The following is a 26031-nucleotide window of genomic DNA, read 5'->3' as shown; positions in this document are numbered from 1 at the left end:
AATTGTCACAATATTAAACTTTATTCAAACTCATGCCCATCCTAGGGAGTTACTCTGGCTCACAGTTTTTCTTTTCCATTGGAACTCATATATAGACTTCAGTGCCCATATAGATGCAGAAAACTATTAGAACTATTGTAATTTGGACTATTTTACAGAGATCCTTTGTATTTCTGGGGATGCAGATTAAGATTTCTCATTTCTTCAGCCCACTAACAAATTATTTCAAAACATGTCATTACTCTAATTGAACAACTGCTACTTGCTTTGTGATATTTTTTTGCAGAGGACGATTTCTTTAAGGGTCCTGTAAAAATGAAAGGTGAACCAGTCTGCATCCAGAATGCTGAGGTTCCAAGCAAGGGATAAGTTACCTGAATGTGCTTTCCTTTGTGGAGAACAGCATGGGGAGAAGAGACTTTCAGTCAGTACATTTTTAAAAAATCAATAACCAAATGTTTTTATCACTAATGGGGAATGGCACTGGTGATTGACAGGTAGCAAAAGATCTCAACATTGAAGAAAATGGAAGGAACATTGGAAATTTGACTGATACAATGTTCTGTTCAGTCATAAAACTGCAATGTTTGGAAAATGCCAATATTTATCATGACTTGTTAACAAGTAGTCAGACAAAACCTACAAAAGAAACTGCCACAATTTGGCGTTCATTTCAAATAATGCATTCAAAAATTGACAAGATTCAAAAGAAGTTCTTTTTCAAAAACTCTAGTTAGAACGTGGTTGGTGTGAACAAGTCTTTATTTTTGCAATATAACTAAACACACTTGTTTATATTTATTTTGGCTTTTTTCCCCAGTCCTGAAGACTGTTAATTGGAATCTCGATAAAAAACACATTTCTGGATGTTCAAGTGTTTATGAAACTAAATGTTAATTTTATAGATCACATCAGGAGAAGATTAACTTTTGGTAACAATCCTGACAAACAGGACTAAGCCTTTTGGAATGTGAAGGGAAAATGCTAGATAATGAGCAGGAGGGGAAAGGAGAAATGGCTGGGGAAGAGTAATAAGGGTTTTGAAACAGAAACTCAGATAGCTGTAATGAACAGAGGCTTAGTGATGGAAAGGCTGGCCACCTATGACCAAACAGAAGTTGATCATCAGTGATAAGTAACCAAGGAGAAATTGGTTTGAAATCACTAAGGTACATAGGATAAAGGAAGGAAGATGTGCAAAAGTGATGAGGATTTTTATGAGAATTCTCTGGAGCATGGATAGATAGGAGAGCTTTGAGAGGGCAGGGTCTTGTATCTTTATGAAGATAAAGAATTTAGGCATTCTAATTGAATTGAAATTTTCAGATGGATGAGGTTGGCTAAGGGAGCAATTGAGAGAAGTCAAGAATTGAGGGTTTCAAATGCATTAACTAGGGCTTTGGAGGTGGCGGGAGAAATGTGAATCGAAAAAAATTAATATTTCTGGTTGTGAAACACATGCAAGAGGGGTGCGGAAAAAAGTTCAATGAAGATGTTCCATAGCACTACTTTTTCCTTGTCCTTCTTGCAAGTGCATTATATAACCAGGGATAAAGAACATTGCATATTATCTCCCCAAGTGTACCACATCTTCATGAAAATAACTACTGATGTTGCCTCTGCCAGTGTAAGAAGATTATCAGTTAAGTTCTGAAAGTTCAGTGTTAAGGGCACCAAATACTCAACTGGAACCATATGCAAGTCTGGTGCATTATTGAACTGCCATTTCAGTATGTTAAAGCTGGATTCAATTTTGTGTTTGTAATATTACTATAAAGTAGTTTATCTTACTTTCAGAGGAACATGTGAAATAAACCACAAAATAAAAATAAAAATTCAAATCAATTTAAAAACATCATTTTGAACATAAAAAGTAAGGAAGTTATGCTTCAGTTATACAGGGCATTGGGAGACTGCAACTTGAATACTGTATGCAGTTTTGGTCTCCTTATTTAAGGGAGGATATAAAGCATTGGAGGCGGCTTAGAGAAGGTTTACAAGATTGACACTTGAAATGAGCAGGTTGTCTTAGGATGACAGGCTGGGCTTTTTTCTACTGGAGTTTAGAAGAGTGGGGGGGGGGGGGGGGGGGGGGGGGGTCACTTGATTGAAAGATGCATAGTCCTGAATGGTTTTGACAAGCTGCACGGGGAAAGAATGTTTACTCTTGTGGGTGAGTCCAGAACTAGAGGGCACTGTTTTAAAATTAGGGGTCACACTTCTAGGAGAGAAACGAGAAGAATTTTCTTCTCTTGGCAAGTTGTGAGACTTTAGAATTCTCTGCCTTGGAAGGGTGGAGTTCCAAAATATTTTAAAGGCAGAGATCAAAGAATATCGAGGGTGGATAGGAATGTGAAACTCGAAACACAAACAGGTCAGTCATGATTTTATTGAATGGTGGAGACGGGTTTGAGGGGCCAAATGGCCTCCTTCTGTTCCCGTTTTGTATGCTTGTATTTTGATTACCAATGAAGGCTGCAGGATACATCTGCAGCACATAAGTAACATGTTATGCCTAACCTCAATAAAATGTATATCAGCTGCACAAGTAGAGGTAAGTGAAACAGTCTGTCGGTTTCATATATTTTAATGAAGTTTAAAGTAATCACATCATGGCATCCTGTCTACACTAAAAGGAAAAATTGCTAATTTTTGTTATTTTGTGTGGGCACTTTTCAAAAAAAATTATTCTGACATAGATTTTATATTTAAAAAACTCATTGAAATCCAATCAAGAGAAATGTTAACATTTGAGAGTATTGTATTATTGCAACTTATTCCTGATGCATTGCTTAATATTTTAACTCATCATAGCACGTACCTATAGGAAAAGGGAAAATAATGCACAAACCTGGTGCTGTCTTCCTCCGCAACCCTGGTAATCTGATATCAGGAAAAGTTGACAGGACTGGGACGTCCTTTGCTGACCAAACCTCAAACAAAAGACATCCTTCTCCCAAAAAAAAGCTCCAGCCCACATTCCTGTCAGCACCTGAGGTTAATTGATGGAAAAGGAGGAGCTTGCCATGTGTGCAGTGAATGGGAGGGGCACCAACTACAGATGCATTAGTTATTTAAGATGCTGCGCCTGGGCTGTTTTCAAGACTGCTTACATTTTTCTGAAGAGGACACTGCAGAGATCCTTCAACTTAGCAAGCCTCCATGTTAGTGGATGAAGTGTGCAAGAGGAACTTACTTTTAACAACATACTTCTAATTATTCTGCACTTCTTAAAAAAAAACTTTGAAATATTCTGACCAAGTAGCTGTTAGATCACTAGTTCTGCTAAGGTTCTGAAAAAGTAATCCAAAGTAGCAAGAGTTTCAAACTCAAAGGCAGTAGAGTTTTGTACATTTATTAATTTCAAAAGATGCCAGTCAAGATTTTCCTCTGGCTTCTTTCACTTATTTTGCTGCTCTGCAATGTTCCTCCGGCTTGCAGCAGGGTTCAGAAAGCACCTCGGAGAAGGGGAATTGCAGGAGGAGTGAACATTCAGAAGCTCATCACCTGCTGTGATGAACTGAAAGAGCTGAAGATCCAGGTGGCCAACCTGACCAGCATTCTTACTGAGCTCAGTAGGAAACAGGAGACTGACTGGATAAACGTTGTCATGCAGATGATGGAAGTGGAAAATGGCTATCGGCAGATTGAATCTCGCATTACAGAAGCTGAAGGAAAATACTCTGAAGTGAACAATCGGATAGATATTATTCAGCTTCAGGCAGCCCAAACAGTTACACAGACATCAATAGGTAAGGGCAAATTATTCTGGGAAGGGAGGAATGGGAAGAAAGATGTTATTAAATGTATTTGTCATAACATTAGGTATTGTGTGCCTAAACAGAGGCAATCATTAGCATTTAAATGCAATTTTTAAAAAGTGATTCATCATTTGCAAAAGTATTAAGAGCCATGCGATTTGAATACAATTACTTGTATTTTTTTAGCTAAAGTTAAGCAGAAAGATAAAACTTCACATTACTATTTCAATATGATGATGAAACAGTTCACAATGATCAATTACAAACAACAACTTGCATTTATAGACCAACACTAACACAGTAAAACATCCCACAGGACTTCACAGGAACATTATCTGACAAAGTTTGACAAATGAAAGCCAAATTTCCGCTTAATAAAACACAGCTGTATAATCTGGTCTGGGTATTCCCAATTTTCTTGAGCGAGATCCCATTCAAACTCATAAATAATCTGGAAAACTCTCAATTATGTGGAAAATGGTTCAAAAAGAATAAATCACGCATTATATTTGAACTGAAAATCACAATCACCCTTCTCCAAAAAAAGTAAGTGCCTCTGAACCCACTCACCCCAATGAAGTTTGACAAAACTTTTAAAATGCTTCTGTTGACATTGAGGCCAATTTCATTTTTTCTTCATTTTAATTACTTGATTATCATATAACATTCAACTGCATTTTCCTTCTACAAACGCCAAGTAAACTGGGGCAAATAATATTTTTTAATGAACTTTCCGACTTGTTAAAGAAATTAGCACGTTATTTTTAATAGACTAGTATATAAAACAAAAATCAGGCTGTTTCTTCAGACTTTTGTTCATAAAATCACAATATACTTAAGCTACCACTAAGTACATAAAGTGGAGCTGCTCAAGATAATTGTAGAAGTGGTACAGAAGGTTGATTAAGTTGATTTACCCAAATCTTATGTTCAAACTACATTCTGTTTCAGCACAAAATATCTCTGCCAATCTGAACAGACAGCGGCATATCAGAAATTTCATAAAAATTCCGTATAATCACATTTGTTTTATTTCAAAATCACAAGACCTTTTTGATCAACTGCAATACTTGAAAAGCAGACGTGGTGGAGGGGGGGGGGGGTAAGATATGATGGGATCTTAGTGTGTTTAACAAAATAAATATTATAACTGAACGAGGATTGTACTGGAGATGTCTTTTCCATTCACTCACTAGGGATTCCTCAAGGCAGAGTATATTCTCAAGACTTTAGCTTTGACAGGTCATTGTGAAACTATAAACTAGGTTGTGAACCTAGGAGGTGTCAGCCTCGTCTTGGAGTTGCGTTTGGACCTGCAACTTCAGTCTCAAAATAGGAATCCATGCTTGCCAGCTCTTGCCCTATACAGCTGCAGGTTTAACAGATCACTTGCAGCTCACATTTGTATCACGTAGCTGGAGTCCATGGAAAGAACACTCACATTCCATCCAGAGAGTCTGAGTGCATGTTTCACATGATTCTATCAGACACCTAAGTCAAATCAGACAAGAAACCTCAGCAGTCTTAAATTCTCACCTGCTGGTGAAGCAGACCACATGGCATACCTTTGCTATTCAGTCATAATCAGAAACCACGCATGAGAGGGTCCTATTTTCCACATTAATGAAATTCAACATCAGTGAGAAAGAGCGAATCAGTGAGGTACTCTGACTATTTGTTGGGATTTTTGATCCAATTTTGGGATAATAAATCCAGTACACTGTACTCCTTTTACATACAACAGTGGGAGTCTGTTTCTATTGATACACTGGGCTCTGCTGTGAAATATGGAGGCCCAGAGTTCAAATATGAATCCCATCTATTTTGCCCACTAAAACCACTATCCTTAACCCAACAACATTTATAAATCCACAGAAGTTTATGTTGCTGTTGGCTCCTTAAGTGCTAGGTTGTTTGCACTGTTTCGTCCTGCCATGGATGAAAATCCAATCGTCTGCAATACATATAGTATGAAAGTATCAGCTTGGGTCAATAGTAGCGCTCTTGCCACAAGTCAGAAAGTTGCAGGTCCAAACGCAACTCCAAGACGAGGCTGACACATTCATGCAGTACTGCACAACTGCTGCATTCTCAAGAGTGTCATCTATCAAGTGAAATGTTAGAGCAAGGTCCAGTCCATCTGCTCAGGCGGATGCAAAAGATCCCATGGTACTTTTCCAAAGTAAGAAGTTTGTCTATTGTACTGGCCAACATTTTCCCTTAACCAATACCATTGAAATGGATTAGTCATTGATCCCATTGTTGGACGTGGTACATTGCAGTATAGGAAACAACAGCTACATTGCTCCAAATAACAGTGATTGAATTTCAAGAGTAACTAATAAGAGTAACAACATCAAGTTTAATCTTAAAATCATTCCATCAATCTAACACCCAATCTGATTTTATTGTCCAAGCTACTTAGCCATTTGGCAAATTTAAAAAATGGCACAAATAATTGGATAGGGGTATATTCCTCTGCATTGGTGCCATATTCAACCAGCACCCCTCTATAATAATTTAGGCAAAATGTATGGAAAACAGACAAATATATATTACTTTTTTTCTGGCTGTTCTGATATTTCTGGAAATGGCATAGCAATATTAGACACAGTTTGCTATACTGAGCAAAGCCTGCTGAAATTTGGAAATGTTTGCCATTTCTCAAATATGAAATATTCTTACCCAGAGTAAAGATGTCCTTGGGGAGGTAGGTGCACTACTAGGTGTATGATGTTTGCAACACTGATGAGGTGTTAAATAGCTTGTTCAGTTATTGTAAACCTATCAGTCAGCAATAACTTTTTTTAACATCCAAGACATTCAAGCATTTTAGTGCCATCAGGGTGAAACACGAATACAGACTTCACAGATGACAGATCACACTGATTTACAATGTAATAGTGTAGCGATATGTTCAACAGATGAAGAATGCTTCTAAATTTTAAAAAGGGAAGACATTTTAAAAGTGTAACCATTATAATTTATACATCAAATTTAGCAAATCATAACATTTGATAGACCACCCCCTTGGGGGCTATGGATGGCAGAAACCTGCAGTTACAAAATAATTCTATTAAAGGGAATGAAAACCTATTTCGCTGAAGTCAGGGACAGGCTCATCAGTGACCAGATTGACAAGTCTGACAACAGGCCTTCCTATCAAGATTCACTCATGAAGTATGGTCACTTGATGAGGGCATGGAAAGGTGCTCATCACCTCTGGATTCTTAATCAGCAGGAGTCAGGCTTCACTGGAAGATGAGAGAAACAAAAGGCAAAGAACCCTAAAAAGATAATTATTTAAGGATGGGAAAAATGGGACTATTGCATTGGCCTTTAGAAGGAATTGAATGCCATATTACAGTCATCAAGTTTCAATCAATGTAGGTTTACAGTATTAAAACTGATCAATACATTGGTTAAATATGTTCTATTGATTCATACATCTTAAGCTTTAGTGAGAATTATAAAAACTTTTTATGCACATGGCACATTGAAGAAATTGTGAATATTTCAAAAGGCAGAAAGACCTAGCTCCCCACAAGACCTAGACACTGTTTTCATTAAGGTGCAATCAAGTTGTCTAAATGAATCAGTGCAGAATTTGTTAAATCATATGACTACAGACTAACCATAATATGTAATAATCCATGCAGACTGCCTCTAAAAATATCCAACTGCTGATTCAACTTAGAAGTTCTCAAAGTTCTATTATCTTACACTGAAAAAGCGAAGATTTTTTTTTGGAAAAAAAAAACAAACTAGATCTTTATTTTCCAAGATTAAACACGAGACATTTCCAAAATGTATAACACTAAATTCCACTTTTTATTGAAACACATCAGCTTCAGATTAGAATCAATGCTGCCTCTCTGGTGAACCATGTGCAGAGTATTCCAGTTACCGAGCAAGCAAAAGAAAGTCAGCTATGCAAGTTCATACACGGTAGCACAGTTCAGTTGCCACCGAACCAATACTATCTTATACAAGCCAGACGCTTCAGTTCCTTTCAACTACATTTATCATATGAAAATACAAGAAAAAACTGCTCAAATTCAAAACAAAAAAGGGCAGGTCTGATTCGGGAGCTTTTTCAGCAGGACAGTGATTAGAAAGCAGGAACTTTAGCTAATGTTCATCATCCCTAACCCAGGAGTCCTAACCCCACTTCCAGTAGCCCAATTGATCCCCAAATTCACATCAGCTATTTCAACTTGGGCAGTAATCGTAATTAAATTAAGTTGGTTTATAATTAGTGTCAAGAACCTGCAGGACTAAAATAGTGTTATTTTGGTCATTTGAACATTGAAAGCTTACCTTGTTGTGTTTTTTTTCTTTTTGGGTTTCCAATAGTAATGCCGGACTGACTCTAGGAGTGAAATTTTCCTGTCCCGCTCACCACAGGAATCGTAGAGGGCGGGACACGGATCATGCAACAGTCTGTTGACCTCGGGCAGGATTTTCCAATCTTCGGGAGAGCACAGCTGGAAAATCCCACCCTAGGACTCGATCTGTGCTTTAAAAAAATCTAAGATTCTGGATATCCGGCATGCCACAATTTTGTTCACTGAGTCATTCTTTTGGGAACTGTTCAAATAAACAGTAATTTGCAGAAACCATTTGATTTATCTGCATCTTCGCACTGCTGAGCTCAGGAATGCACTCACCTGGTGCAACACCATTACACAAACCCATAAGACATGAGCAGAATTAGGCCACTCGGCCCATCGAGTCTGCTCCGCCATTCAATCATGGCTGATATTTTTCTCATCCCCATTCTCCTGCCTTTTCCCCATAACCCCGGATCCCCTTATTAATCAAGAACTTATCCATCTCTGTCTTAAAGACAGTCAGTGACCTGGCCTTCACAGCCTTCTGCAGCAAAGAGTTCCACAGATTCACCACTCTCTGGCTGAAGAAATTCCTCCTCATCTCTGTTTTAAAGGATCGTCCCTTTAGCCTGAGGTTGTGCCCTCTGGTTCTCGTTTTTCCTACCAGTGGAAACATCCTCTCCATGTCCACTCTATTCAGGCCTCGCAGTATTCTGTAAGTTTCAATAAAATCTCCCCTCACCCTTCTAAACTCCAACGACTACAGACCCAGAGTCGTCAACCGTTCCTCATTCCTCAACCTATTCTTGAAGTCACTTTCAACAAAGTTAGAACAAAGAACATTTCTATCCTCTATAACTTCACTTTAGAAGGCATCAATTTACCATATGCTATTGGTAACTTAGATCTCTCAATCTTCACAAAATTGAATTTAAAATTGGCAGTAATCTTGGCATTGCTGAGCTCACGAACCAACTCACCTAGTGCAACACACAATTACCCAAAGCCATTCGTGAAAATTCACTTTCAGCAGTGTCAGAGCAATGAGAATTTCTATCCTCTAACACTTTATTTTAGAAAGTATCAATTTACCACATGCTATTGGTAACTTAGCTCTCACAATCTTCACAAAATTGAACTTAAAATTGGCAGCAATCTTTAAATGCTTCGGTTATATCGAAAATCACTTGTCAAGAGAAATTAAAATTGGTTTATTAGAAGTGCTTACATGTGATTTTAGTTGGGTTTGCATGGTTTTCACATCTAAAAAAAAACAAGCGTATTGCTAATAACTGAGGCTAGCCTGAACAGTCACAGCTCCTGAACTCAAAAGATTAAATAACTTATTTGCTGCAGTTACTAAATAAAAGCTATAAATTGGCATGGTTGAACAGGCTCCATCAACAATCAGATATATTCACTGGCTTCTTGTGTTTCGAAAACAGAAAATGGTATTTAATTCAAGGTACTCAAATTTGATCAAAACTATGTTTCTTCAAATGTAAACATTTAGGAAAATGTTTTTCCTAACTCAAAACAGCAGCAAACATGAAATGCAGGGAAAGAGTGGCAGGGAGTGTGTCAGGTATGCTGAATAAAGAGTAAGATATGGACCTAAATCAGAAGAGACAAGGTGAGCATACAGTTTATATTTACTGAATACAGAAGGTGGTGAATATACGGATCAAATTGTCTTTGGGTGGACTGTAAAGATCGCTAGTATTCAAGAGGGAACAATCTTGCAGAGAATGAGGTCAGGAGCTATGAGAGACTCTTAAGCTTTGGGACTCACAAGATGGTCCACAATGTGCAGTCCATATGGGGAAAGTGGAAGGAAGTTAAACAAAGCCTAAATAGGCAGCTCAATTCCGAAAGATTGAAGCAAAACACACTTCAGGATAACAATGCCAACTTACTGGTATAAAATTGACATGGGAACATTATACAGAATATTTCAAAGTGAGTTGAATGTATGTTGCATTTGCTAAGATTTCCACAGCTAATAAATCATAAAGATCTAAAAACCACCATGATAAAAATTCTTAACTCATTTCAATGCTTTCTTACTGGTGTGAAGTATGTAGCTATTTTCATAGGCATTGGCAGAGAAGGAAATAAATGGAATTTTCCTGCTCGAGTGAGTACCAAACATCAATGTAGATTTCAATAACTATTCTAATTTGGAAAAGAATCTCAGAGCGGAAAATATTATTTATGAATATTACAAGAAGTCCATTGTTCATTAATGTTCATTTTTGCTGTAGCTGCAGTGCGGTAATGGTTTGATTTAAAACTCGAGGATTCTGAAATAGTTGAACCATAGAAAAGTTACAGCACATTAAAAAAAAAGCCATTCAGCTCATCATGTCTGCACCGTTGCAGTAATGCAATATTTAATCCTTTGTTTGCAGATGCCACTTATGACTGCACATCACTGTACCGGAAGAACTATCGAATATCTGGTGTGTACAAGCTGCCTGCAGATGAGTTCCTGGGAACTCCAGAACTGGAGGTGATGCTATTTGAAATAAATTTCCTTTAGTTTTGTTATCTTTTGAACGTACTCTAACTACCAACAAAATTTAAATTGGTGGACTGTAATTCACAAATGATAAATAACAGATGTTTTGTGTATGTGTCACTTTGGTGTGTGAATTGTTCAGTGATGACTAAAATATCACCTCCTTATTTTACTATCACCTTGACATAGAGAATTTGGCCTTAATTTTTAATGGATTTTACTGGAGTCGTTAAAATGTACTGCCACTGTTTCAGAATCCCTGAGTTTTAAATCCAAACATTACTGAAGTTGCATATGAGCAACAACAGAGCCTGCTCTTTTTAGTCATTAATATCCTATTCCACTTTGAGAGCTCTTTTTTCAAGTTATAATAGAACATAAAACAGTACAGCGCAGTACAGGCCCTTCGGCCCTCGATGTTGTGCCGACCAGTGAAACCAATCTGAAGCCCATCTAACCTACACTATTCCAATATCATCCATATGTTTATCCAATGACTATTTAAATGCCCTTAATGTTGGCGAGTCCACTACTGCTGCAGGCAGGGCATTCCACACCCTTACTACTCTCTGGAGTGAAGAACCTACCTCTGACATCTGTCCTATATCTGTCACCCCTCAATTTAAAGCTATGTCCCCTCGTGCTAGCTATCACCATCTGAGGAAAAAGGCTCTCACTTTCCACCCTATCTAATCCTCTGATCATCTTGTATGCCTCTATTAAGTCACCTTCTTCTCTCTAACAAAAACAACCTCAAGTCCCTCAGCCTTTCCTCATAAGACCTTCCCACCATACCAGGCTATATCCTAGTAAATTTCCTCTGCACCCTTTCCAATGCTTCCACATCCTTCCTATAATGCGGTGAGCAGAACTGTACACAATACTATAAGTGCGGCCGCACCAGAGTTTTGTACAGCTGCAACATGACTTCCTGGCTCCAAAACTCAATCCCTCTACCAATAAAAGCTAACACTCCGTACGCCTTCTTAACAACCCTATCAACCTGGGTGCCAACTTTCAAGGATCTATGATGCACATGGATCTTTCTGCTCATCCACACCACCAAGTATCTTACCATTAGCCCAGTACTCTGTATTCCTGTTACTCCTTCCAAAGTGAATCACCTCACACTTTTCCACATTAAACTCCATTTGCCACCTCTCAGCCCAGCTCTGCAGCTTATTTATGTCCCTCTGTAACCTGCAAAAACCTTCCGTACTGTCCACAACTCCACCGACTTTAGTGTCATCCGCAAAATTACTAACCTATCCTTCTACGCCCTCATCCAGGTCATTTATAAAAATGACAAACAGCAGTGGCCCCAAAACAGATCCTTGCGGTACACCACTAGTAACTGAACTCCAGAATGAACATTTCCCATCAACCACCACCCTCGGTCTTCTTACAGCTAGCTAATTCCTGATCCAAACCGCTAAATCACCCGCAATTCCATGTGTCCGCATTTTCTGCAATAGCTTACCGTGGGGAACCTTATCAAACGCTTTACTGAAATCCATATACACCACATCAACTGCTTTACCCTCATCCACCTCTTTGGTCACCATCTCAAAGAACTCAATAAGGTTTGTGAGGCACGACCTACCCTTCACAAAACCGTGTTGACTATCCCTAATCAAATTATTCCTTTCTAGATTATTATAAATCCTATCTCTTATAATCCTTTCCAAAACTTTGCCCACAACAGAAGTAAGGCTCACTGGTCTATAATTACCAGGTTTGTCTCTACTCCCCTTCTTGAACAAGGGGACAACATTTGCGAGCCTCCAGTCTTCTGGCACTATTCCTGTAGACAATGACGACATAAAGATCAAAGCCAAAGGCTCTGCAATCTCCTCCCTAGCCTCCCAGAGAATCCTAGGATAAATCCCATCCGGCCCAGGGGACTTATCTATTTTCACACTTTCCAGAATTGCTACCACCTTCTCCTTATTAACCTCAATCCCGTCTAGTCCAATAGCCTGTATCTCAGTATTCTCCTCGACAACATTGTCTTTTTCCTGCGTGAATACTGATGAAAAATATTCATTTAGCGTCTCTCCTATCTCTTCAGACTCCACGCACAACTTCCCACTACTGCCCTTGACTGTCCCTAATCTTACCTTAGTCATTCTTTTATTCCTGACATATCTATAGAAAGCTTTAGGGTTTTCTTTGATCCTACCTGCCAAAGACTTCTCATGTCCCCTCCTGGCTCTTCTTAACTCTCTCTTTAGGTCCTTCCTGGCTAACTTGTAACTCTCAAGCGCCCTAACTGAGCCTTCACGTCTCATCTTTACATAAGTCTCCTTCTTCCTCTTCACAAGAGATTCAACTTCTTTAGTAAACCACGGTTCCCTCGCTCGACCACTTCCTCCCTGCCTGACAGGTACATACCTATCAAGGACACGCAGTAGCTGCTCCTTGAACAAGCTCCACATTTCAATTGTGCCCATTCCCTGCAGTTTCCTTCCCCAACCTGTGCATCCTAAATCTCGCCTAATCGCATCATAATTTCCTTTCCCCCAGCTATAACTCTTGCCCTTTGGTATATACCTATCCCTTTCCATCGCTAAAGTAAACGTAACTGAATTGTGGTCACTATCACCAAAGTGCTCACCTACCTCCAAATCTAACACCTGGTCTGGTTCACTACCCAGTACCAAATCCAACGTGGCCTCACCTTTCGTTGGCCTCGCCTCTAGTTGGCCTATCTACATACCATGTCAGGAAAACCTCCTGCACACATTGGACAAAAACGGACCCATCTAAAGTACTCGAACTATAGCTTTTCCAGTCAATATTTGTAAAGTTAAAGTCCCCCAGTACAACTACCCTGTTACTTTCGCTCCTATCCAGAATCATCTTTGCAATCCTTTCCTCTACATCTTTGGAACTTTTTGGAGGCCTATAGAAAACTCCCAACAGGGTGACCTCTCCTTTTCTGTTTCTAACCTCAGCCCATACAACCTCAGTAGACGAGTCCTCATCAAACGTCCCTTCTGCCACCGTAATACTGTCCTTGACTAACAATGCCTCACCTCCCCCTCTTTTACCACCTTCCCTGCTCTTACTGAAACATCTAAACCCCGGAACCTGCAACAACCATTCCTGTCCCTGCTCTATCCATGTCTCCGAGATGGCCACAACATCAAAGTCCCAGGTACCAACCCATGCTGCAAGTTCACCCACCTTATTCCGGATGCTCCTGGCCTTGAAGTATACACACTTCAAACCACCTTTCTGCCTGCCGGAACACTCCTGCGACCTTGAAACCTTATCCATGACCTCACTACTCTCAACCTCCTGTACACTGGAGCTACAATTCAGGTTCCCATCCCCCTGCTGAATTAGTTTAAACCCTCCCGAAGAGCATTAGCAAATTTCCCCCCCCAGGATATTGGTACCCCTCTGGTTCAGGTGTAGACCATCCCATTTGTAGAGATCCCACCTACCCCAGAATGAGCCCCAATTGTCCAGGTATCCGAATCCCTCCCTCCTGCACCATCCCTGTAGCCACGTGTTTAACTGCTCTCTTTCCCTATTCCTCTCCTCACTATCACGTGGCACGGGTAACAAACCAGAGATAACAACTCTGTTTGTTCTAGCCCTAAGTTTCCGCCCTAACTCTCTGAATTTCTGCCTTACATCCCCATCCCTTTTCCAACCTATGTCTTGGGTGCCTATGTGAACCACGACTTGGGGCTGGTCCCCCTCCCCCTTAAGAATCCCGAAAACACGATCCAAGACATCACAGACTCTGGCACCTGGGAGGCAACACACCAACCGCGAGTCCCTCCCGCTCCCACAGAATCTCCTATCTGTCCCGCTAACTATGGAGTCCCCAATAACGAATGCTCTACTCCTCTCCCCCTTCCTTTCTGAGCAACAAGGACAGACTCTGTGCCAGAGACCTGTACCCCATGGCTTACCCCTGTTAAGTCTCTACCCCCCCCCCCCAACAGTATCCAAAACGGAATACTTGTTATACAGAGGAACAGGGGATCCAGGGGATCGCTGCTCTGACTGCTTCTTACCCCTTCTAGCCATCACCCACGTATCATCATTTCTAGGAGTAGCTACCTCCCTGTAGCTTCTATCTATAGCTGCCTCTGCCTCCCGAATGATCCTGAGTTCAGGATCCTGGATCAGCTTCATCGGCAGCTGAAATCCATGTTAATTTATGATATTCAACGCCAAGTGGGAAACTTCCATTCATTCTCTTTTCTGCCACTTAAATAAGACTGCAAAGCAGAGATACTCCACAACAGAGAGAATCCACTGAAGTTAAAAATCGCTATGGCTGTTTTTTTTTAATCCAATTGATCCAAAGCAGTCAAATTAACTTTTTAAATAAACATAAAACACAAGATACTGGAAATATACGGTTAGTCAGCATCTGTAAAGAGAACATTCAAGTTAATATTGTAATTTTGGATTACACTTGAAACATTACCATCTCATCTTGTTTTTAACAATTGATGAGTTTTTCCAGCATTTTGTTTTTATTTCCAGCATTTGTAGTTGATTCTTCATTTATATTTTTGATGAAAATGTGCCCTGACGGGACTAAAGAATGAACTGAGCAATAGAGAGTGATAAGAGTTAAATATTTAAACTACTTTATTCCTCAGCTACAAATATACAATTGTAATACACTGTGTATTGATAGGATTTACCCAGTAGGAAATTCAAATCAAAATTCTCATGCATCAGCATTGCAAGTAAATTGACCCCAACTTAGTAAGATTCAGGGCCTCATTCACGAGTCTATTATAGAATGAAAAGCTAGTTAAATACTTTGGCATTCAAACTACTCTACATGCCTTGCTGAATAATTATTTGAACTGTTACAGGTGTACTGTGACATGGAAACTGGAGGTGGTGGCTGGACTGTTATACAACGTCGCAAAGCTGGCCTAAGCTCTTTCAATCGTGACTGGAAACAGTACAAGCGAGGATTTGGCAACATCCGTGGGGACTTCTGGTTGGGAAATGAACACATTTTTCGATTAACTAGGCAGCCAAGTACACTCAGGGTAGACATGGAGGTAACTTATTAGAATTCTAATTTATATATTTTACCAAGTTATGGTTTTTATTTGCAATGAAACATTTAATGAATGGAATTTGAAACATAAAGACAAGTTTCTTTAAGATCTTTTAAAAATTTAAGGTGCAAACTCAATGTAAATTAATGCTGGTAACAATATATAATCAATGTCAGTGAACTGTTTAACATCTTAACCTATGTAACAACAGGACTGGGAAGGTCATGCTCGTTATGCAGAATACAACTACTTTTCAATAAGCAATGAATTGAATAGTTACAAATTAATCATTGGAAATTACAACGGAACAGCTGGACGGGACTCACTCAGATACCACAACAACACTGCCTTCAGCACAAAGGACAAAGACAATGACAAGTGCGTGGACGACTGTGCGCATTTCCGCAAAGGTAAGAGCTGATCGGTAAACAAAACAAATACAGATGTTTTTGTTCACTGGATCGGTCATGGCACTTTCAACTAGCAATAGTTGAAATGCCATAATGTTACGTTACATAAGGCAACCCATAAGTTTTCACAAAATCTGCAGACAATTCATTCCATTGGACATATGTGACCAAGAACACACATGCCTCTAATAGCAATGTTCAATAAAAACTGAAAATATATTGCAGAATTTAGCCATATTTAGTAGATACTATGAATACATTACAAAGAAAAAAAAGACACTATAAAAAAATGCACCGAATGAGAAAAGATCAGACCAAGTTTGAAAAATACGATACTACCATCACTTTCTTGATTCACTTGTACTATCTTTCTCTACTGCCTCACCAGTCTTTAATCCCCAAGAAATGATATGCACAATTTATACAATAATTCATTATCCTTTTGATTGCAGGTGGCTACTGGTACAACTGCTGCACAGATTCCAATCTGAATGGAGTTTACTATCGTCAAGGGCAGCATACCCAAAATTCTGATGGCATCACATGGTATGGCTGGCATGGCTCAAGTTACTCACTGAGAAAAGTTGAAATGAAGATTCGTCCACAAAGCTTCAAGCCTTGAGCATGATCTTAACAGTTATTACTGCATTTTCTTACAACAGAATTGTGAATTGAAGAACTTTTTGATGCAAAACTTTGGGAAGCTCCTTTCTTATGCTTTTGTCTCCCTGCTAACCACTTACACAATTATTCGTCTGAAAATAACATTGGACATTATAAAATAGAGTGAAAAATACTAGCGCCACTGACAGGTTTTTAAAATGTACACAAAGAAATCAATAAGTACATTTTTAAAAATAGTACGGCAGAAATGTCATTGTGATCCTCAATTGAATTAAATGAAAGTTAAATTTACAATCTGAAAAATGCAAATAAGAATTAGAGAGTCCAAAGACACGAGAAGTCAAAGTTATTGTCGTAATTTGTCCATAGTACAAAGCAACAAAAGGTGCAAAAATATAACTTGCCTGTCCCCTAACACAAAAGTGTATGGAAACAAACATGTCAGCTGCCAGCTTTTCTCACTTGTGAATCAGTGGCTTATGAGAAAAATACTTTTCCTCACTAGTACCATAGGTCTTTAATATCATTCAGATTTCTTAGACAGCGAGGCTGAAGTGCCAGAATTTGATGGAATGTTTCACTTATTGTTTAGAGTGTTTTATAAATGCAAGTTGCTATTATTTGATGAGAACCATCAGATATTTTCATTCCATTGTTTCTTGCATCAAGCTTGGGGCGGATGAGTGACTTATTTTCAGAGTTCCAATCACAGATATGTTTATTTAGTGTTTTCCTTAAATAAGTTACATAGATCAAAAGGAATTCAGTTTCTAAAACATTTTATTTTCCTTGAAAGTGGATTTGAGATGGAAAACTTGGCCTTTGTCTTATGGGGTGGTTTATCTTCTTCAAACCAGGCTGTAGTTGTTTCTATGAGACAAGGTAGAAATACCCTGTTTGAACATATTTGTTGGCTTTACTTGATAATTCTTGTCATAACTCCTGTCACTGTACTCCTTCTCAATGTCAAGATTTGAACCCAGTTAGACTGATAGCGTATTTTATTTAATTAAAAGTGCATACTGAGGTTCACATCCAGAATCATTGTAGCACCAAAATGCCAGTAAATTCACTAAATTAAGAGATGTTGAGTTTTGTACAAGTTCTCGTGTTACGGCAATGGACAGGTGCAGTTCAGTCAAAACTAAAGGAAGCCCAAATTTAGTGGGCCATGCCATTAACATAGCCTAGTTTAGACCCAAGCAAGATCTCAGGGCGGAAACTGGGTCGGAAGTAACTGCAGACTTATAATATGGACTCTTCTTCAGCCTGAGGGTCTTTTGCCTGCTGTTAGACAACAGCACCCAGAAGGTTGCAGACCCAAAAATCCAGAGTTCCTAAAACAAAGTTACCACACTTGCCCTGTACGGCACTTTCCTTTTTTCTCCCCCCATCAAACCCCAGTTTAAGTGTGGTCGAAGCGCAAGGTTTACCGTGAGATACTTCGGGTGCCACTAGAATTGCATATCCCTTGGAATTAACTGCTGAAAATTGTAGCAAGAAGACTGGGAACACTACTTATTATACTTCATATTTCTGGCTGTTGCTTCTACAGAGTGGATATTCTCTAAAGAAAAAGGTCTGGAAAACACAGCCCTTTGTCAAAATTCAAAACTTCTTCGGATGTGTGTACGCGTGTGAAGGTAACATGTCCAATAAAAAAAAATCCTCATGAATTCAGCACTTGTGTATATTCCAATAACTGCTAAATTGCTATATTGCCAACTATCCTTTCATGTACTGCAATTAGAACTATTAGTGAGCTATTGGTTTTCCTGGGGCAGTGTCAGCTTTGTTGAAAGTTGGTCGTCAACTTTTGTTTATCTTCTAGTTTAGCCTGTATTTACATGCACAAGGAAGATGCATGTGAACTTGCATCTTTCTCAGCATTTTGATAAAGCTAGTCCATTAGTTGCAAAAAGAGCACTGAATTAGGAAATGGTCATTTATGATTGATACATCACAAGATAATCCAGCTCTTAACTGGGGCCAGTATTAATTCTTAGTTTAAGATAGGATTTGATTAACTGATCAACAACTGGTTATCATGTAAAGGTTGGAGAGAAATAATTTATTTTATACTGTTATTAAACTAGCTCTCAGCTCGATTGTAAATTGCAGTTTAGTAGAAATTAACAAGGATTTGTTGTGCTTTATTGGCAAAATTTGAGAAATACTTAACAGGTAAACATTTTGTACTTTAAATAATACACAATTAAATAAGATACTTCCGCATTATTTAAGTTCATTTTCTAATATTGAATATTATAAACATATATTTAAACATATTTTAAAACCCACAATGGAGATTAAGCACTTACCACAAGAAAACTTCATTAAGTTTGCTTCATAATTATATATCGAGAATACTTGTATTAAACGTGGACCCCAAATACCTTAGTCCTATTGTGCAGACAGCTATAAATTAACTTCATTTTATTTGATTGGTTGAATTCCAGCAATGCTGGCACACTGCAGTGGACACACCAAAGTACTGCTTATTTGTAGGCTTATGTTATTATATGGATGGCAACCTTTACAAAAAAAGACAAAAGACTATTACATAAAGTTGCTTGAAAATGTATCATTTTTAAAAGGGGAAATAACAGGCTGATGCTGTAGGTATTTCTGAAAGCAATATCCTATTAAATGAGTTTACCAGTTAACTGTATCAAATTCCCTCTGACAGTAGAGATTGGAATGATGACAAACCTTTCAAAAAAATACACCATTTCAAAACCTCTAATTAGAAACAAGGCCCTGGAACATGCTCAACTTTACTGCAGACATTTAAATCATACTAATGCCATGTTAAGTGAGACCCAGTGCATTTGTTCATCCTACCAGACAGAAGCATTCATTTTCCCCCCCACTGTCAAGAAGACTTCAAACATTCTGCAAAAAAAATTCCAGAAGCTCTCAATTTAAATTATTTTTTTTAAAAGGTTGGAGAGGGAGGAGTAACAAACTGACAGAAAACCGAAAAGACTCGTATGCAACTACTACACATAGGTTTAGCAGCACTATGAGAGTTGAGCAGTAAAGTGAAATTAGCCATTTTTTCACTATTTACAAATTACAACAAAATCTGATGCAACATTTCAAATGAAATTCATCTGGCTATCCAGCAGAGTTGACAATTACAAAATCCTATACCTTGAACAGTTTCCCCTATCCCAAATACATAACCCACATAATAAAGTATTCTTTAGGGGCTGAGGTAGTTGCAGGCAACATGTGATGTACCTTCTGACTGCAGATGTTACTTTAAAAATAAATCTATATTTGGTTCACATTATCTGCAGTTATATAAAAATCACTAGCAGATTTTCTTGTTATGTCATAAAATTATATGTATATGATTAATTCACCAAAGAATGGAACAGTGAAACAGTATTGAGAATTTTCAAGATCTAACGGCAGACTATTGCATAGATAATTCAAGTCATCTGATACACAATGCCAAGACCTTTACTTGAAATAACGACCACGTAGGTGAGGTACAGGGGATCACCAGCACAGAAGAGGACTCACAAAAGGAATCAACAATCTTGGGATGGGGGTTGGGGAGGGGAGGAGGGATGTTTTAAAAAAAATAGTAAAGCTGTTTTTTTCTGAGAAAATGATTAAATAAGCTAAGATTTAGTTTTTTTAAGGATGTATATCACCTTTAATAATATTCCTTGCTCATGGTATGCAACACAAGTTATAAAGCTGTGGCTGATGCATATCATGATGAATTACTTTGGTTAATGAAAATGGAATCACTGTGATACTTACGAAATATTCTCAGTTACTTTGTTTCTAATGACACAATTTACGAATGGCTGTAAATGAAAAGTAGCTCGATTGCAAATGTATAATTCTTAAGATTCTTCTAAGAAAATGGCTACACGGGATCTTTACTCTTCGGTTTGGTCTGACGAATATTTTGATAAAACAATTCATATTTAGCAATTTGCTTCCTTGTGCGAGGTATTTACTTGCAACTTGCTGCAAACAGTCTAGAAACGTACGTATGTACATATGGATTAATTTTCTTAAATACTCATCATTTTGTGACCATGTACTTTTATTTGCTTTCAAGAAAGTGAAGTTTATAGTGAGAACAGTTGTGAAGTTATACACAACACATTCTGTTTAAATGAACAGGAATTTGAGGCTTTCCACCTTAGTGTTGTGTGTAAAATATGTACAACATGCAATGGCAATATCATTTTCAGTTACTAATGCAGTAATATACAACTTAATTTTATTGTACAATCATTGTCTACCTTTGATTTAGAACACGTTTCTTCTTATAGACAAAGCATGCTTCAAAGAATTTCTTTTTTGTTTCTGCTAAGAACGGTACATAATGCCATGCTTTAGTATGATTTTTTGCAGTTTTTAAATAAAACATGAAGTATTTTATGAACAAATAAGGGAAGGAGACTGGCTTTCTGTACGAGCGATGGGTAGCCTAGAGGTGAAGAAACCAAGATGATCAACTGGAATAAACTACCCCATTTAAAATTGATGCTTTCAACACATAACCAATATAATTTGCCGCACTATCACAAAGACCATTGGTAAAATATCAACTAGTTGGTATTCACTCTACTAATGCATGCCATGGAAGTCAGTAAGTCAGATCTAGTTCTTAGGCGGTGCTAATCTCAGTCCAGAACAATATCACAAAAAGAATCAACAGCCGTGGTGTTGCAAAAAAAATTTAAGTGTCAAATGAGCAAGAAAACGGGAGAGAATAACACCGGGTTTTTCAGCAAGCTGCAAGTCGCAATCTTGTGGCACTTAGTACAAAAGAGCCAGGATGGGAAATCTTCTGCCACCACCACCTCCCCCCACCACTGCAGATCGCTGCCTGTGCCGGTCTCCCACCTCCCCCTCTGCCGATCACCCCTCATCTGCAGTTTCAATAGCCTCCGATCGCCCTGGCAAGTCCATCACGTCCAGTCTCTGCTGACGGAGACCAACTGAGATTCTCTGGCAAGGGGGCTAAAGCAAGTGAGCCTGGGCGATAGCATCCGGGACTTATCAGGGGAGGTGAGAAATCAGACGTGGACCTGATGTTTCGCCTCTTACCCGACCGTACCACCTCGCCTCACTAAACAACGGGCAGTATGAGGTTGTAAGATTGCACCCAAATTTTTAAGTGAAAAATCCTGAAACCCAAGGAGATATTGTATTGTGGAGAACGTGTGCAACTTTATTCTGAAAGCATCATCATGACAAAAGATTTGTTGCAAAATTAGGAGCATAGTACCAAAGGCAATTCCCACACGGCTAAAGCTCATATGATGACCTAACAGTCTGACAGGCATTTTGGACTAAACAGTCTCTTTCCAGTTTGAAATTTCAATGAAGCACTGGTCTTACAAAGTTACAGAAATTGTCTCTCAAATTAGACTGATCCTGAACATGCAATTGCATCCAGACAAGCAAGAATCAATTTCATGCTTGCGCATATTCTCCTTTTCAGATCTCTTTTTCCCCCAGAAAGGCTAAACTGAACTGAGCAAAATAATGACATTTCGCTGGGAGTAGAAAATACCACATTGTCATCCTGACAATCTAAACCAAACACCTTTTTTTAAGCAAACAATATTAATGTTACCTTAATCTTCAAAGAAATTCTAAATGAAGATGATGTTGCCAACTGCTTCATATAATTCAACATCCATACTTCTCCGCAAGTACATGAACAAGTATGGTGTAGGATTCACTTCTACAGTTTATTTACCGGTTCTTCTATTCCTTTTTTTACATTGTTGATATTAAGTTACTCAGGTCAGGCCAAAAGCAAACTAGCAATCACTAAGTCATCCCAAACATGGTACCATCTGAGAAAAGCACCTCTCACTGCACCTGTATGTTATGTTTAACCTTCATATTGCTTAGCATCATGGCAAAGGTGATCAATTTAGGTCAAATTATTAGAATTTGTGCTGCTGATCCAGTGTCGGACTCTGCACAAACTTACGTTACTGAGAAATGTATGAAGAGCAGAGGGAGATATTTTCATTACGCAATAGGATTGATGTTAAATTGTTCTGACTACAAGCCAAATATATTATCCTTCACTTGTGAATCTCCATCAAATGAAGTTTGATGGTGGGAATGTGATCTTTTGCCCCGAGTGTTACCCAATCGGCAGAGTGTAAATGAGGAAGAGAAGGGGGTCAATGAGGAAATCTTCTTGTACTCTGAAGGTGACAGCTGAGAGTGTGTTGGGAGGACAAATTGTAACTGAGGACATGCTAGTTCTGTTGGATCAAATTGGAGTGTAGCTGGCAGAAGAGAACCACAGAGGAAACAGTGAAGAACATTGGACTGATTAATTATGTTAAACACCAAGGAGGGGTTGAGAAAGATAAGACGACTATTATTTATAAGTGGACTATTATTTAAACGGTGAAAAATTACAACATACTACTGTGCAGAGGGACCTGGGGGTCCTTGTGCATGAATCACAAAAACTCAGTTTGCAGGTGCAGCAGGTAATCAAGGCGGCAAAATGGAATGTTGGCCTTTATCGCGAGAGGGATGGAGTATAAAAGCAGGGAGGTCATGCTGCAACTGTACAGGGTACTGGTGAGGCCGCACCTAGAGTATTGTGTACAATTTTGGTCCCCTTATTTAAGAAAGGATATATTAGCTTTGGAGGGGGTACAGAGAAGGTTCACCAGGTTGATTCCGGAGATGAGGGGGTTAGCTTATGAGGAGAGATTGAGTAGACTGGGCCTGTACTCATTGGAGTTTAGAAGGTTGAGGGGAGATCTTATAGAGACATATAAGATAATGAAGGGGCTAGACAGGGTAGAAGCAGCGAGGTTATTTCCACTTACAATGGAAACAAGAACTAGGGGGCATAGCCTCAAAATACGGGGGAGTCAATTTAGAACAGAGTTGAGGAGGAACTTCTTCTCCCAGAGGGAAGTGAATTTTTGGAATTCTCTGCCCAATGAAGCAGTAGAGGCTACCCCGTTAAATGTGTTTAAGTCACAGATAGATAGATTTTTAACCATTAAGGGAATTAAGGGTTATGGGGAGCGGGCGGCTAAGTGGAACTCAACCCACTATCAGGGGGTTCAGATCAGCCACGATCTTATTGAATGGCGGAGCAGGCTTGCGGGGCGAGATGGCCTACTCCTGCTCCTATTTCTTATGTTCTTACGTTCTAAGAAATAATACACCCAGGTTGGTGACAAAGGAGATTGGCTGTCGATGAGGGTGGTCCCTGTGCAGTAGGTGGGTGGAAACAAGATTGAAGGGATTTAAAAAATGCTTCTGGGAGAGCAGAACATGACAACTTGAGGAGAGGGTGAGTGGTGAAGAGAAGGAGGTTAGAAACAGAATGGTACCTGGCAATCAAAGAATCTACAGTGCAGAAGGGGGCCATTTGGACCATCGAGCCTACACAAACAACAATCCCACCCAGGCTCTATCCCCATACGCCACGTATTTACCCTGCTAATCCTACTAAGGGGCAATTTAGCATGGCCAATCCACCTAACCTGCAGATCTTTGTAGTGTGGGAGGAAATTGGAGCACCAGGTGGAAACCCACGCAGACACGGGGAGAACGTGATAACTCCACACAGATGGTCACCTGAGGCTGGAATTGAACCCAAGTCCCTGGTGCTGTGAGGTAGCAGTGCTAACCACTGTGCTACCCTTGGAAGTTGGAGTAAGTTTTTAAAAAAATGAGAATTACAACAGTCTTCTGGAAGGGAAAGGGAAACAAATAGTTGCTGTGCAAACAGAACCATTTATGGTGGAATTAGGGCAAGAGAGATAGTTCCATATTCAGGGTTTGACTTTTCACAGGAACCAGCTTTTACAATTGACTACCATATTTATACATGCAACAGGTATTCGTCAAAGCAATTCAATTGTACACCAAGCACTTTGAGAAGTTACTGGCATTCTCAATAAAATACTCTATGAATAAAAGTTTGATACGTAGATTGCTTTCCTAATAAAATGGCTCAATTTTTCTAGTTTTAATACTTCTGAAACTGACAGCATTACTCTATAATATTGACAGCAACCTCTGGTGTCTGCACAAAGCTAAAAGCTGCTATAATGTGTTTTCCTGCTCCTTCACTCAGTGCATGGTTGAAGCCCTCACAGATGGATTTCAATTAGAAATTACTGCTTTGATATGAACCTCCACATTTTATTTAACTATTCTTGCCATAAAAACCTTTGAATAAATTTCGCCTCATTGAATGACATTTAACACCATAATTACTGCGAAATAACTTCTCTGGTCATGAAAATTGAATGTCATATTTGTGGAATTTCAAATTTCTTCACACTGTGTTAAAATCTCCATAAACCTTTAAAATGAGTTCATTTTTAAAAAATGTTCAGTATTCCATTTTTGTCTTTAATCCATAAAATTATAAAATGTGACCAGTAAAACCTGCTCATTCCTTCTTGGCTGATTGTTTTGAGAATTATTCAGTGTTAATGGTTATTCAGCCTGCTTGCTGGCATCACTGTTGCTAGATGCCAGGAATCCCCTCTACTTGGTCCCAGAGCACTAGGCATTACTTGATCTTTGTGAGCAGTTTTAAGATCAGCAGCAAGTGCTTCAATTCATCACTATCCTCAAAATTGCAACCAAAGATTCTGCTCCAGTATCATAACAGTGTGATACTATCAATTCACACAACACTGGGTCGTAGGGGAAAAAAAATGACATCCAGTCAGTAGGAAAGATATGAATTATAATGGTAAAAACCTCTCATAGCGAAGCTCTGAAAAGATTGAGTCAACTAGAAATCTGATTGAATCTGAAATGGTTTTGGCACATTTATGTAAGTCACAAAAGCCAAGTCTTCAACTATGCGATTCAGTCTGGAAGGAAAAACAAGTATTTTAAGTGACTGTTATGCTACTTACACCATTGAAGTATAATCACCCCAGAGGCTACTGTCTGGTATGCGATCTCAAATTACAAGGATTTTACTTCAGAAAAGTCTCTACTTCAAGTAAAACAGACCTTAACCAGCTAAAAGTAATAATCCCTTTTTCCCTTTGAATATCCACTAAATTATTAAACAGGGCTTTAATCCCATTGTCCACAAAGGCTATGTTGATCATTTATTACCATTTTCACATTGTTTCAATTCATTGCTGAAGTATTAACAGTTGCCAGTTTTTGAACAGGAATGTCTTTTCGAAGCCTCTTTATTGCAATAGCATTTCAGTCCACTTCCTTTGCTTAGCATTAACACAACTAAATAGGCTGAATTTCAAACTTCAATTAATCAAGTAATATTTTAAATAGAATTATATAATGATATGCTCCTACAGCAATTTG

General features: G+C 38.7%; 2 protein-coding genes across 7 annotated transcripts in view; one reads left to right on the top strand and one right to left on the bottom strand.

The window, feature by feature from the left end:
- mtor (mechanistic target of rapamycin kinase) overlaps positions 1–26031 on the bottom strand; it is a 316990-nt gene that overhangs the window by 167241 nt on the left and 123718 nt on the right. The gene's annotated exons all lie outside the window — the stretch shown is intronic.
- angptl7 (angiopoietin-like 7) lies at positions 3371–18377 on the top strand. The gene is made up of 5 exons (XM_078238551.1): positions 3371–3752; positions 10507–10607; positions 15470–15664; positions 15876–16074; positions 16527–18377. Exons 1-5 carry the CDS (start codon positions 3371–3373, stop codon positions 16694–16696), a joined length of 1047 nt encoding a protein of 348 aa, XP_078094677.1. The 3' UTR covers positions 16697–18377.

Source organism: Mustelus asterias, chromosome 22, assembly GCF_964213995.1.
Source record: "Mustelus asterias chromosome 22, sMusAst1.hap1.1, whole genome shotgun sequence".
Lineage (NCBI taxonomy): Eukaryota > Metazoa > Chordata > Chondrichthyes > Carcharhiniformes > Triakidae > Mustelus > Mustelus asterias.
This window is presented reverse-complemented; position numbering and strand designations above follow the sequence as displayed.

Excerpts from the sequence above, each read along its gene's own strand:
- angptl7 (XM_078238551.1), top strand. The coding sequence starts at position 3,371 with ATGCCAGTCAAGATTTTCCTCTGGCTTCTTTCACTTATTTTGCTGCTC. Across the intron at positions 15,665-15,875 it reads CACTCAGGGTAGACATGGAG|GACTGGGAAGGTCATGCTCG; the intron begins GTAACTTATTAG and ends ATGTAACAACAG. Across the intron at positions 16,075-16,526 it reads CTGTGCGCATTTCCGCAAAG|GTGGCTACTGGTACAACTGC; the intron begins GTAAGAGCTGAT and ends TTTTGATTGCAG.